At 37.3% G+C, this 13,321-nt stretch overlaps 1 protein-coding gene across 1 annotated transcript; it reads left to right on the top strand.

Annotated features, from left to right (window-relative positions):
- Nucleotides 1-208: 208 nt before the first annotated feature.
- LOC124257086 (cdc42 homolog) lies at nt 209-11,782 on the top strand. Its single transcript, XM_046691075.1, has 5 exons — nt 209-290; nt 5,222-5,357; nt 7,989-8,171; nt 10,069-10,266; nt 10,931-11,782. The coding sequence occupies exons 2-5, from the start codon at nt 5,253-5,255 to the stop codon at nt 11,018-11,020; spliced, it is 576 nt and encodes a 191-aa protein (XP_046547031.1). The 5' UTR covers nt 209-290; nt 5,222-5,252; the 3' UTR covers nt 11,021-11,782.
- The last annotated feature ends 1,539 nt before the right edge of the window (nt 11,783-13,321 follow it).

The following is a 13,321-nucleotide window of genomic DNA, read 5'->3' as shown; positions in this document are numbered from 1 at the left end:
AAACACGTCATTTATGTGCATTGAAAGAGTTTTCTTATCTGATGGATTGCTTGAAAAGGGAGAGAAATGTGATAATAGATCAGAATATCAATTGTTTGGTAGCAATATGGTCGCCACGATTTTTATCTATTTCGTCTATTTAATTTTCAGTAATCCAATCGTACGATAGCTTGTCTAAAAATAGAATGACATCACATTTCCGGTACACATGCGCAGTTAGGCACTGTCATCTCTTCCGTCTAGATTGATGAATATAGCTTCCATCTGACAGTTACGCCCGGCTAAAAAGCGTAAGTTATGAATACGAGTTACTTGTTATAACTCATGGATGTACTACCTTTATCGTGATAAAAACAACAAAAGGTTCGTGTGTGGTGAAATAGCTTCTTCAAACGTGCGTAATCACACCGGGAGTGGGTCGAGTATCTGAAACTTACCAAAATGGCGGACCCTCTGCATGTCAAATAACATTCCCTCCCATTAAACCGGCCGATTTGTAAGATCAGAGATAAGCGTGCGTTGCATTGTGTACTCACTGTACATAATCAGGTGGTACGTTATTATTTTATGTTTTAACATTTCAGTTTTAACCTCCTTGTGAGCAAAATGTTTTGAGTTTAGCACGGCATTGATGCTCGGCGGAAGTACTTCCTCTCACAGCTCTTAGCACTCCTATATGACTAACTTAGGTCTTTTTGAAGAAATACTATAATACCTAGTCTTACGCTGCTTAGTTCCACTGTTCAACTAGGTTACATGCATTTTGATTTTACATGCTATGTACCATGGGCAATATCTTAGGTTGTATGCAATGGAATTTCGGTAGGGCTTCCATTTCTATCAAATTTCTTATTCATTTTAGGCATTTTTGACACACCAGCTACGACTACAACAGCATTGAAAATTCGATGAATATCCTTCTTACTCAAACCAACACCTTTACTGAATAAACATTATATGTTTAGTGTTCAAACCATCAAATAATTAATGATCAGTCCCAACATGGCTAACAATATGCATTCAATGATTCACAAGCTAATTCACAGTTATATGTGAGATTCACTAGTTCTAGTGGATGCAGCAAATACTAATTCTGCATTGGCTTAGTGTTGTTTTTTACAGTTTAGTTTTGTATGTTTCACAGCTGTTTTAAATTTGAGTCATTATTGTGTTACATATTTCAGGTAAACATCTTTCTTGATAGACCCAGAACGTGTATGTTGTGATTGATAGAATATGACATAAATGTAGAAGCAAATTTTACTGTTTGTTATGATGGAAAAAGTAATATTATGGCTTTGAAGAGTGGAGTTGTATTTCACTGACGAAATTGAGCAAAATAATAATTATTTTCCGAAATGGCTGCCAAGTGCACTTGTTTGAAATTCTGGATAAATCCTTCCACATACGCCTACACCCATATTTTTTGCACTACGACAGGGTAGTTTAGTGGTTAAGGCGTATTCACATGTCAGGTTTGATTCCCAATATGGGTAGAGTTTGTGAAGCCAATTTCTTATCTTCCCCCACCTCAATGTTGCTTGAATATTGTTAAAGGTCACATAAACCCTAGGGGTTAAAAATACATAAATCACTAACTCGCATCGTTATAAATGAAACCCCGTCATTAAAACTACTCATTTCGACCTTTAATTGACTTAAATCGACCTTTTTGACAACAGTGCACAATTCTCACCCGCGAACGAAATTTCAACCAATCAGAGCGGCGCGACTCTGTGACGTCATATGAGGAATAGCTTGGAGGGCCTGTGCAGAATTCATCTACATTTTAGGGGTTAAATTATCTTGTTTACAGGCTTGTATAAACCTGACATCGTGACAATTGTTGTGGAAAATGAAAGCTATATGTTCTCACAATCTACTGTCATTTAATTTTGTCTCCTGCTTTGCCTAGTTTCCGAGTTACAACTTGTTTTCATAGACGATTCTGTCAAAATCGATTGGTGTCGTTAGGCCCTATTTGTATAATGACTGATCCAAATTGCTCCCATTTCTGTGTTTTTTTACCTCGATATTTAATCATGTCATGTAAAAATCTGTTTGTATTCTCAAAACAGTGTCGGCCCATAAATTTTCACATGCAATACAGCAATTAATACTCCCTTGTTGTAACCCGTGTTAGGTGGTATAAACCTACACATGTTATTTGTCATCATTCACTTGATGGTCAGTTAATGAATTTATAACAGGTATAATTAGTGGTAACACACTTAAATTACCCCGACAAAGGTTCCCATTTGGCATTTCTTGTGTCTGGAGTAAATATTCAACATTATAAACATCGATCAAAGGATTAACCGTTAAAACACGCTGATTGATTAATTACTTTTATCTTGCACAGCGGAATTGTCAAAAGGTAGTGTTTATTTATGTAGATTTACTAATCTATACTGAATACACTCTGTCGTGTCGGTGTCTGCGTAAAAACAACGTCTTCTTTCAAAGGATTAACCTGCAATACATTGATTGATTGCCCATTATTGGCTAACTAAATTACTGTTTTTAAAGAAAGGCGGACATTATGCAATTAGTTGCCAGGTGTGCTATCTTGGGTGACCAATGAGACTATACACCAATACCTGAAAAGATTTATCACTTTTTCGTATATTAAACTGTTAAAAGACACATCATTTGGAACAGTTTTGTGGATATTGATGGATACATTCCTCGAACAAGGTAATGGCCTGATATTGTTCCTATAACTTTAATCTGTTTTAATTTTAATATTTGCATTTTGTTTTTATTCATTTGTCGTAGCATTCAACAGAATCATTGTTTTCGCCGTGAAGTGTAATGAGACAGACAACATGCACTAGGGTGTGTGTGCGAATTATGATTCACATTGGCAAACTATAAAATGTCTAGATATTACAGTTCTGTTATAAATTCACTATAAGTATCAGCAGATCGTCTGCTTTTTATTTAGTTTCAAAATGCATACAAGTATGATAATAAACTAATTAGGATTATAAGACCAAATATAAAGACGCACATTGACTAGTATCTACATACTGGTGAGTGGACATTAACCATGGGAATGTAGCAAGAAATTTATCGGCGCAGTATTGTGACTTCGACCCCCACCTGGCTTCCGTGGAAGAAATCGTTATGTTATAAGTTGTGTCATGCAAAATCCGTTTGGTTATGATTCCAATACATATTTAACTCTGAGTAGAAAGTAGTCTTGATTTTCTAACTTGATGAAAACAAACTATAATCTCATTAATTCTAACAGATTTTTTATTTTTAAAATGGCGGCCCTGTTGGGAACATCCAGCCAATCTGAGGATAAATGGTATTTAGGTTTGTTTCCACCGAAGTTACAAAATCAAAACTACTTTCTATTGGTAATAAAATATGTATTTTATTGATGGCCAATAGGATTTTGCATGACAAAGCTTATAACATAACAATTTCTCTCGTGGCAGCGAGGTGGGTGTCAATATACTACTTACAATATTATTGTTACTTGAACACAACCTCACTTCGAGGAAGAAATCGTTATGTTACAAGTTGTGTCATGGAAAATCTTTATGGTCATCAATCATATGCATATTTTACTACAACTAGTAAGTAGTTTTGATTCTTTAACTTCCGTGAAGCGATCTGAACACAAGTAAGATATCGCTTTCAGGCTTCCACAACGCTTCGCTTTGCACTCACAAACATAACCTATTTAGCACGAACGGCGGGTCCTGTGGAAATCTGTGCATGGGGACACCATCGCCCGACCCTAGGAGCAATTGACGACAAAGCATCGATTCGGCATGTAGCCGTGGTTGATGTCGATGTCGAAATCATCAAAATGATGAGCGTGCTACACATTTTCTATACAACTAACTGAAAATCGTTCCTCATATGACGTCACTGCAGTGCTCTGGCTACCGAGTTACGTAACCTGTCTGTGGTTTCGTTGGCGGTCGAGAGGGAAGCAGGCGACTTTTTGGCAACTTTTAATCGCTCGGTATTAAATAACCACAAGTTTTTAAAGAATAAATTTGGTGTTCTGCATAAGACTAACCACAAATCTTTCATATGTAATGGTTAAAAGAGTAACAAAAAACAAAGTTTAGTGGTTCTTTAAAAGTGGTGTGAAACCATATGTATTCACTCACCCAGTGATTTATTAGGTTCAGGTAGGCATGGTGTGACATTGTACTTAGGCATTTGACCTGTAGTTTGTCTGGCCCAGACTGGGATTTACACAATGTTGTGGTATTCCTGTAACATTGAGAGGTCAGTGCTTTTCCTCCACAACATATGTATAAAGGAAGTTGCAAATGAGAACTCAGAACTTGTACTGTAGTCTGTTGAGAAGGAAATAAATGCATATTTTCTCATTGACAGACACAAAGGGTTCCTACTTTTCCGGACTCAGTGAGGAAATATGAGAAGATATTTTTGAGACATGAAAAGTGGAATATTCCATGCCATATTCAGGAAATTTAATTTAATTGATTCTAACAGTCTCATAATGCCATAGCATCACATATTTGTCATTAGAAACAAATATTTATCCAATATAAACACTTGATGCAACTGCGAGGAGATACTGCTGGTACTGTTACGAATATATTGTGGATGTTCAGAGCTTTCGAACAATACCCAACATCAATTGAATCTTCTTGCATGTTATTCATACAAAGTTTTGAAAACACGGGTGTTTCAGGGTGCTGTCTCATGTTACCAAGCGAAAAGCCACTGGTTATCGGGAAATAGGTGACCATACATGCTATTGGAAAGATCTTTTTATTGAGTAAACATGAAAATGTGACAAGAAATACGTAAAAATGTAGAAATAGGTAAGAAGATACTATGATATAATTTTTGTGCCTATGTTTTTAAAAAGAAAAACCTTTAGGATAATGATGTAAAAGTTGCGTTGTATCATATTTCAAGTGTGCTCTACATTTTGGCACAAGACATTTTTACAACAGAAATACTCTGGCTTATTGACTTGGTTGGGAGTTGCGAGCCAAATGCAATTTAGGCATTATAAATATTGGAATGTCAAGAAGTTTGTCAGTGGTGATTTGTATTGTGTGTGTAAGTAAGTCACTATTCTGGAGCTCTGTCATATGATATTGCTATCAACTCATTAATTTGTTGCTGTGCCATTGCTATAACAAGCATCCTGTGAGCATAAAGAACAGTGATCATAAGTAGAGTCTGTCAAGCATATTGTTATTCTCTATTTCAGAACTGCTGGTAGAGTCCCAACAACAGGCACAATGCAGACGATAAAGTGTGTGGTTGTTGGTGATGGAGCTGTGGGTAAAACCTGCCTACTTATCTCATACACCACAAACAAGTTCCCTTCAGAATATGTCCCAACGGTAAGCACAGGGCTTTGTATGGGGTTTGTTTTGTTTCAGCTCATGCTGGAGTTGCCACTGTCTTACTTGATTCAGACAAAGATTCAACACTTGTTTGATACAAAAATAGTCTGAGAACAGTGTGTCTCCTGATCAGTATTAATCATCACAATATTGTATATTTAAGATGTCTACTGGCGTCTAACTTCTTTTAACCTGAAAGTCATACAGAGCATTTATTAATTAAGAATCTGTGTTATGATCCTGGAAACATCTCACCTTTCCAGAGTTCAGTGCAACAAATGCTGAACTGAAATATGAACATAATAAACCTTACCTATCCAGGTATTTACCTTGGGTCCTGTCACCTAAGACTTCAATGGTTTGTACAGAAAACATCCTGAATGCGGGTCTCTGCATAATTTTGAGTAGAATTTATTGTCTTAATATTGATATTATTAGCTGAGCTGTGACCAAACAGAACTTTACTAGACTTTGGCTGCAGACTTGTGAATAAAGACACTGACTGCATTGGATGTGTTTGCAGAATGTTGCTTCCTGGAGATCATTTCTCTCTCTCTCTCTCTCTCTCTCTCCTCCCCCATTTCATACAAAAGGCCCTATGACTGTAATGATGCAGAAGTCCATATTCCAGTTACCCTAAAGTTCTATTCAGAACAGCACAAGTATTTCATGAGTGAATAAAGAAAAGACCTCACACAGCTTGGTTTTCTGAGGGACTTGAAAACCGAGACAGATGACATGAGAACATTTTCATTTTTTTATCCACTTCCCGGAATATTGTGTCAAATCTTTACCAGATTTGAAAATAAAATCTTTGGGACGTGTTCCCAGAGATGGAAGATGAAGTGATCTGAAATCCTGGAGTGTTGTCATGTACTAAGTCCCGTGTACTTGTTGCTGATACATTAGACAGTTGTCTGCCCAGAAAGGAATATTATTTATTTATCTGCTGACTTGTTTGTTGCTGAGTACGGTGTAAAAAAAAATGAACCTGTTCCCCAATGTCATGAACCCTTATTGGAAGCTCAGACCTTGTGTACCGTGGTACTTGTTTCACTTTCATGGTGTGTTTGTACTAGTAGTTATATCTTGTATAGTGTCCAATTGCTATTGAGCCGTTAAATTTTCACTCGCTCACTGTCAGGTGGTAAACATTCTTCACTTGTGTGGTAAACATTCTTCACGTATCTTAGGATCAAATATAAGGCAGTAATTGATTGTAGTCTCATAATTTCTCCATTTGAAAGATATGTCTGTTGGTGACCAAACACATTACGATCATGTTGTTTCAACAAGCAAAACTTTCAAACTGGTAACTTGCATATTTATCCCTTCATGGAATGGTCGCTTTCAGCCAGTTAGTGAATATTAGACCTAAAATCTCATGTAGACAGTAATGTTGGGAATTGGTTAAAATCTCATAATTGATGATTGGTTCATTACCACCGATCAGTCACCGAAAATAATTGGTAAGCGTCATTTAAGAAATTTGTAAATGCACAAAAATATAAGGAAAAAACATGGACTAAATTCGGGGGGGGGGGTGTGTGTGTGGGGTTGGGTTGGACAAAATTTCACATCTTTAAAGGATGACTAGTATGTTAGGAACATAAATTTCTTGGTGTCTTTAAGATAAATTCATTGATGACTTGGAACAAGCTTGTAGTGCAAATGAAATGTAACAGACAAAACCAACCTTGTGAAAAATATCGTTAATGAAAACAAGTGTTCCAGAATTGTTTGTGTTCGATTATGAGAAAACATGATCGATTGCTTGGTCGTTTAGTCACTGTGACCAATCTTCGATTATTTCAATTAATCGGACCACCACTAGTAGACAGTTGGCCAACAATAGATATTTGCATTACGAAATATACCGCTGTAAATATTTATCTATGGTGAAGTTAATTCAGTAATTATCCCATCAGTATTTCTGTGTATCAAGTAAGTTCATTCAGTAATTATCCCATCAGTATTTCTATGTATCAAGTATCAAGTAAGTTCATTCAGTAATTATCCCATCAGTATTTCTGTGTATCAAGTAAGTTCATTCAGTAATTATCCCATCAGTATTTCTGTGTATCAAGTAAGTTCATTCAGTAATTATCCCATCAGTATTTCTGTGTATCAAGTAAGTTCATTCAGTAATTATCCCATCAGTATTTCTGTGTATCAAGTAAGTTCATTCAGTAATTATCCCATCAGTATTTCTGATGTATCAAGTAAGTTCATTCAGTAATTATCCCATCAGTATTTCTATGTATCAAGTAAGTTCATTCAGTAATTATCCAATCAGTATTTCATTCAGTAATTATCCATCATCAAGTATTAGTTCCAAATTATCCCATCAGCTCATATCAAGTAAGTTCATTCAGTAATTATCCTGTGTATCAAGTATTTCATAATTCATTCAGTAATTATCCCATCAGTGCTGTGTTTAGCTGAAAACAACACTGTTCCAAGAATGCACCATATTCGTCTATTTAATGATTTTAGCACCTTTAGCTGATCAGTAATCAATTTGACCAATTATATGACCAAGTGCTGCAGCACTGATACTCTTCGAGGCAGCTTGCCTTGTCGACTCACCTCAGATGACAACAGTTAATGGATGACATTGTATTTCAGGTATTTGACAATTATGCTGTAACTGTGATGATTGGAGGCGAGCCCTACACACTAGGATTGTTTGATACAGCCGGACAAGAGGATTACGATCGTCTCCGCCCGCTCAGCTATCCACAAACTGACGTGTTCCTAGTCTGTTTCTCAGTAGTATCACCTTCTTCATTTGAAAATGTTAAAGAAAAGGTAAGCTTGGCCCACAATTGCTTTTTAGCATCCTATTCACCTTTATTTAAAATAATTCTAGGAAAATTTAACAATGTCCCAATGTTTCTCTTCAGTATCACCTTCATTGTTTAAAAATGAGGTGAAGTTAGTCTACGCTTGTTTCTCAGTAGTGTCATGTATAGTCAGTTTGGCTCAAAAGCGGACCGATGAATTGCAATCTAACTCGAAAACTAATAAACATAACATACTCAATGAAATGCTGATCATAATCAAAACATCATACCCACTCTGTGAGGTTTTTGCAGAATTTTTGTCCTAAAAATAAAAAGTTGTTTAACAAACTATCATTAAGATATTGACACAGTTCACTATTTGTTACGAGGGAGGAGTGCAGAGAAAGGGACAGCCAGGTGTTCGAGAAACAGACAAAGTTATTTATTCATTAACCTGTGCTGTGCTGTCTCCATCTGTTCTCGAACACCTGGCTGTCCCTTTCTCTGCACTCCTCCCTCGTAACAAATAGTGAACTGTGTCAATATTTTAATGATAGAGTTTGTTTTTATTTTTAGGACACAAATTCTGCAAAAACCTCACAGAGTGGGTATGATGTTTTGATTATGATCAGCGTTTCATTGAGTATTTTATGTTTTTAGTTTTCGAGTTAGATTGCAGTTCACCGGTCCGCTTTTGAGGCAAACAGACTATAATCATTGGAAAGTGTTGTGGATATGGTGAGCTTGGTAAGGCAACCTTATCAGCATTGTATCATGACATCAGAGCCATCCACCATGACACCATGTCTATTTCATAACTGTGACAGTTACTGTAGAGAGTGTGTAATGGAATATGCTAAATCAAAATTGTTCTGATATATTTGTCAAATTTGTATTCATGAAGTATCCAAACCATATATTTCAAGTAATGATGTTGCAACGCTCACTCTGCAGCACAATTATTTACAATGATTTTACAACATGTGATCGAAATTAAGGGGTTCTTGTTATGACCAAAACATCAAGGGTTCCTTGATAATACACTGTAGCAGAAAACCTAAAGGACACCAATTATTTTGAGACATCACTACATTAGTAACATTGCTTTCCCTAAATGAGTAGAGCTTGATTAAAGAATTGAAACCTACCTACATCCACTACAACCTTGGGTAACAATGTTGCACCAGACAAAAAACAGGTTGCACCTGCTAATCAATATGAAGTTAAAGAATATTGATGACATAAACAGTAGCAGTCATTCAGTCACTGTCCATATAGTCATCATTGTCACTACTCCAAGCCAGTTCGGTTCGGAACCATTCCGTTACCCCAGGTGAAGTCTGTGTTCTTCAAACAGCAAAATAACTACGTGCACTGGGTCCATGGTATAAATATGAGGTTGCATTGCACAGTTTCAGGTTGCACCAGTGCAACTTCTAATGATGAAACTGAGCCAAGATAATCTGCCACAAACTTTCATTTCATGTATAAGAAATTTATTAGGGAGGTTTGCTTTCCCTAGAGTTTGAATTAAAGGACCCCCAGAAAAGAACCAATGTGCTAAAAGATGCCCCGAGTTCTGCATTAAGACAAATAATCAAGGACTGGTAGTCACTATGCTGTGTCTGAGTAGGGTATCCATGTTAAACAACGACATACCTCACTGGACTGGCAATATAAAACTAGCGTTAATCCCAACTTTAACAAGCATCCATATAAAAGCTGTCACCGCCATATAGCTGGAACATTGCTATGTGCATTGTTTAAAACAAACAAAACACAATCATCTTGAATGCTACATTAGATCCTATTTTAAACTCACCTTTAACATTAGGGTTATTGCAGCAACCTCTTGACTTGACCACTGCTTTCCATTATGTTTAATACAGTTTATGTTTATTATTCTTGTCCGTTTGTTTCAGTGGGTACCAGAGATTGTCCACCACTGTAATAAAACCCCTTTCCTCCTGGTGGGAACACAGATAGATTTGAGAGACGATGCAGCCACTGTAGAGAAACTTGCCAAGAACAAACAGAAACCAATAACAGCTGAACAAGGAGACAAGCTGGCAAGGGAACTAAAGGCTGTGAAATTTGTTGAATGCTCTGCACTAACACAGGTAAGCATACGAACAGAATGTTTTGTTCTGATAAAGATTAAAGATTTGTCAGCACCATTCTAATGGTTAAGAAATCACCAAAGTGGTAATAGTATAAGACTGACTTCAGTTCAGGCATTCCACTCAAAGTGAGCTGACACACTGTCATATAAGTAGAATACTCAGGGGTGGAAATAACCCATTGCCCGACGCCCGAGTCCAGCGTTTTTTATCTGACGGGCAAGCAAATTTGTATATCACACTGTACCGGTGTCCAGTTGACTTTCCAATGTTAATTGTGTTGTTTATTTAAAGAATCAACAAGAAAACAGCCGGTATAGTGGAAAAATCATCAGGGCAAGTGATTTTACATGTGCCACTGTACCGGAGTACAGTAGCAAATTTAAATTTATTTCCACCCCTGATACTGTTTAAAGCGGCTTTAATCCTAACTCACTTGCATATAGTGTGGTTTCAAATCTTGGTTCACTCTGATCATGGTTACAGCTCTGTCAGCACCAGACATGTTCTCATGGGTTTTGCCAAATTGGTGAACATCTCCGAGAATTGAATCACTTTGGGCTGTCTTCCTTCTTTGAGCCAACATTCAGTGATATAATTTGACTACTGTTCCAGCAGCCTTGAACCCAACTCACTCTTAACAAATCTCTTTCCTTGTTTACAGAAAGGCCTAAAGAATGTATTCGATGAAGCAATCCTGGCAGCTCTGGAACCCCCAGAGCCACCCAAGAAGAAGAAGTGTGTTATTCTGTGAGATTGCTTCAGCTACCTGCTTCAGCTATCGGGCAAAAACATAGCAAGACTCAACCATGTGTAGCAGTGGCATATGCACCTGGTAACCCTCTGCCAAGATTCTGCCTGTCTTGGAGAGGGTTATCTCCCTTGGCAAGCAGCCATTGGGCGCTCTACTGGTTTCTGGTATTGTCATTGGTTGGGCTACACAGTGTTAAATGTTCACATTCTGTCTGAAAAAACCAAAACTGTTTTTTCTGATAACAACTTGTTGCTTTTTATCTCTCAGAAAAAAACAAGTGAAAGACATTAAGTTTACACCATGGGCTGTCTCAAGCAACTATTCTTGGATAGCAAGAGAATTCAAATTTCTGAGTCTGCGTTTGGATTTTAGAAAACATTACTTTGTGTACAGGTATAGTTGAATTTTATGCTTAGTAAGTTCTGTGTACAAACAAAGCAAGTTGTGTAAAAAGACATGCATAAATAGACCCTCTCGGTCCATGTATAAACCAGATGCTTAGGCTATATGTAAATATGTAGACAGTTCGAGCATACAGCTTTCACAAAAAAGGGATCTGTTGTCACTTCTGTCAACAGTAAAATCTCTCTGTCACTGTCTAAGTGTTGGTGAAAAGATAAAAAAAATGCCTCAGATCTCTTCTCGAGGTAAGTCATGAAGTAATTTAGATTTATCAATGAATGGTCATGTGTATTGCATGCCTGTGGTGACTGTTGTTGCCATGGTGGTCGTAGTTTCCATGGATACAGACCAAGATGCCCAGGGCCCTGTTCCTCAAAGCGATCGTAGCGCTACGATAGTCGTAAGCGTATGTTAAAGTATGGGAGTTACGATCATCTTAGCGCTACGATCGCTTTGAGGAACGGGGCCCAGATATGTCTGGATCCCATTTCGTCATGCTCATTTCGTCATGTTAATCAACAGCACTTTGTGATGCCTTGTTACATACTGAGCTTCCTCTTTATAGCTTGTGCACTTGACACAGATTCTTTCAGCTTGGTAAATCTGCAAGTTCATTTTGTCAGTTCGTGATGCTTCCTTCTTTCGTCATGGCCTTTGCCACCACAAGGACCAAATATGGGAGATGTCTAACGTCCAAGCTAATTTCATCAGCACTCCTTACATTTTGAAAAGATGAAAGACCCTTTCTTCTTCTCAATAGAATAATCTTGCAATAGACGTAACAGTGATGTCACTTACACTGCTAATGTAGGTATACATCTAGATAATTATGAGAAACTACATTCAGTATTTGAAGTGGCATATGGCTGCTTCGTCATCAGATACGTTCAGTTCAGGGGGCATTATTTTGAAGGGTATATGAGTAGAATAGTTTAAACCTCTTTTCGTTGAGTGAAGCATTGATGTTGAACTGTAACCTTTGGACTGAAATTGTTTCCAGAACAAAATAGTTGACTTGCAGTTTCTGTTGATGCAATCTTTGCCCCTTGTAGGTTGATAAATGGGGTGGTTGGTGTGTTTCTGATCAGATATAGGCGCCCTTTACAGGTAGGTTTTGTTGAACTATCTGTTGTGTGGCATCAGAACTGGACTCTCTGTTCATTCTGGGGCCAAGTTGCCGCCAGTTTCTCAGACCTGTTGTTGATTTGGTTGTTACACAATAGCATTAGTACCTATGCAAGATATTTGTTTGCGATGACTGTGAACCAATTCGTCGAATGTTCAGAGAATTGAGAATGGGTACCCCCCTTTAAACATTCTCTCACAAAGGAGAATTTAGGACTCAATGGTCGCTTTTGTGATTTCTCTCATTCAGGATAATTTTTACGATATTCTTAAGCTCGTGAGCTCAACATTACTGTAACTGATACAGTTTTTATTGTCAGTCAGTTCGCCAAGGGGAGATAACTCATGCTTGTTTGTGTTGTTGCTGTCATTCCCCCATTAGTAATTTATGCAGATTATATTTATCCAAGCCTCAGCTTTGTGTAGATATTTTTAACCCATGGAATACGATCTATTCTTTCCATCGATTCCCAAGACCAATACGACAAAAAAAATATTGTTTGAAAAAAGAGAGAGGATGTGGTTGCAATATATCAGCATCTGTGGAAAAAAAATATCAAAGAAATGTATCAGGTTGTCCGCATCTCAAACAGCCGATCTTTGTTTCGGGGTCAGTATGTGTAAATATCATTTCTGGATGTTTAAAGTTCACTCACATTTTGTATCAATGGTACGGGACATCAAAGGCAAGAGGAAAAGGAGAAATTCTGGTTGTGCATATAGGAACTTTTAATTCTTATTGTGTTTTAATCCCAGTCTGATTTTCTATAATGG

Source organism: Haliotis rubra, unplaced genomic scaffold (assembly GCF_003918875.1).
Source record: "Haliotis rubra isolate DU_JTF1 unplaced genomic scaffold, ASM391887v1 Scf65, whole genome shotgun sequence".
Taxonomy (NCBI): domain Eukaryota; kingdom Metazoa; phylum Mollusca; class Gastropoda; order Lepetellida; family Haliotidae; genus Haliotis; species Haliotis rubra.
Note: the sequence above shows the minus strand (reverse complement) of the source record. Positions and strands in the feature narration are given on the sequence as shown.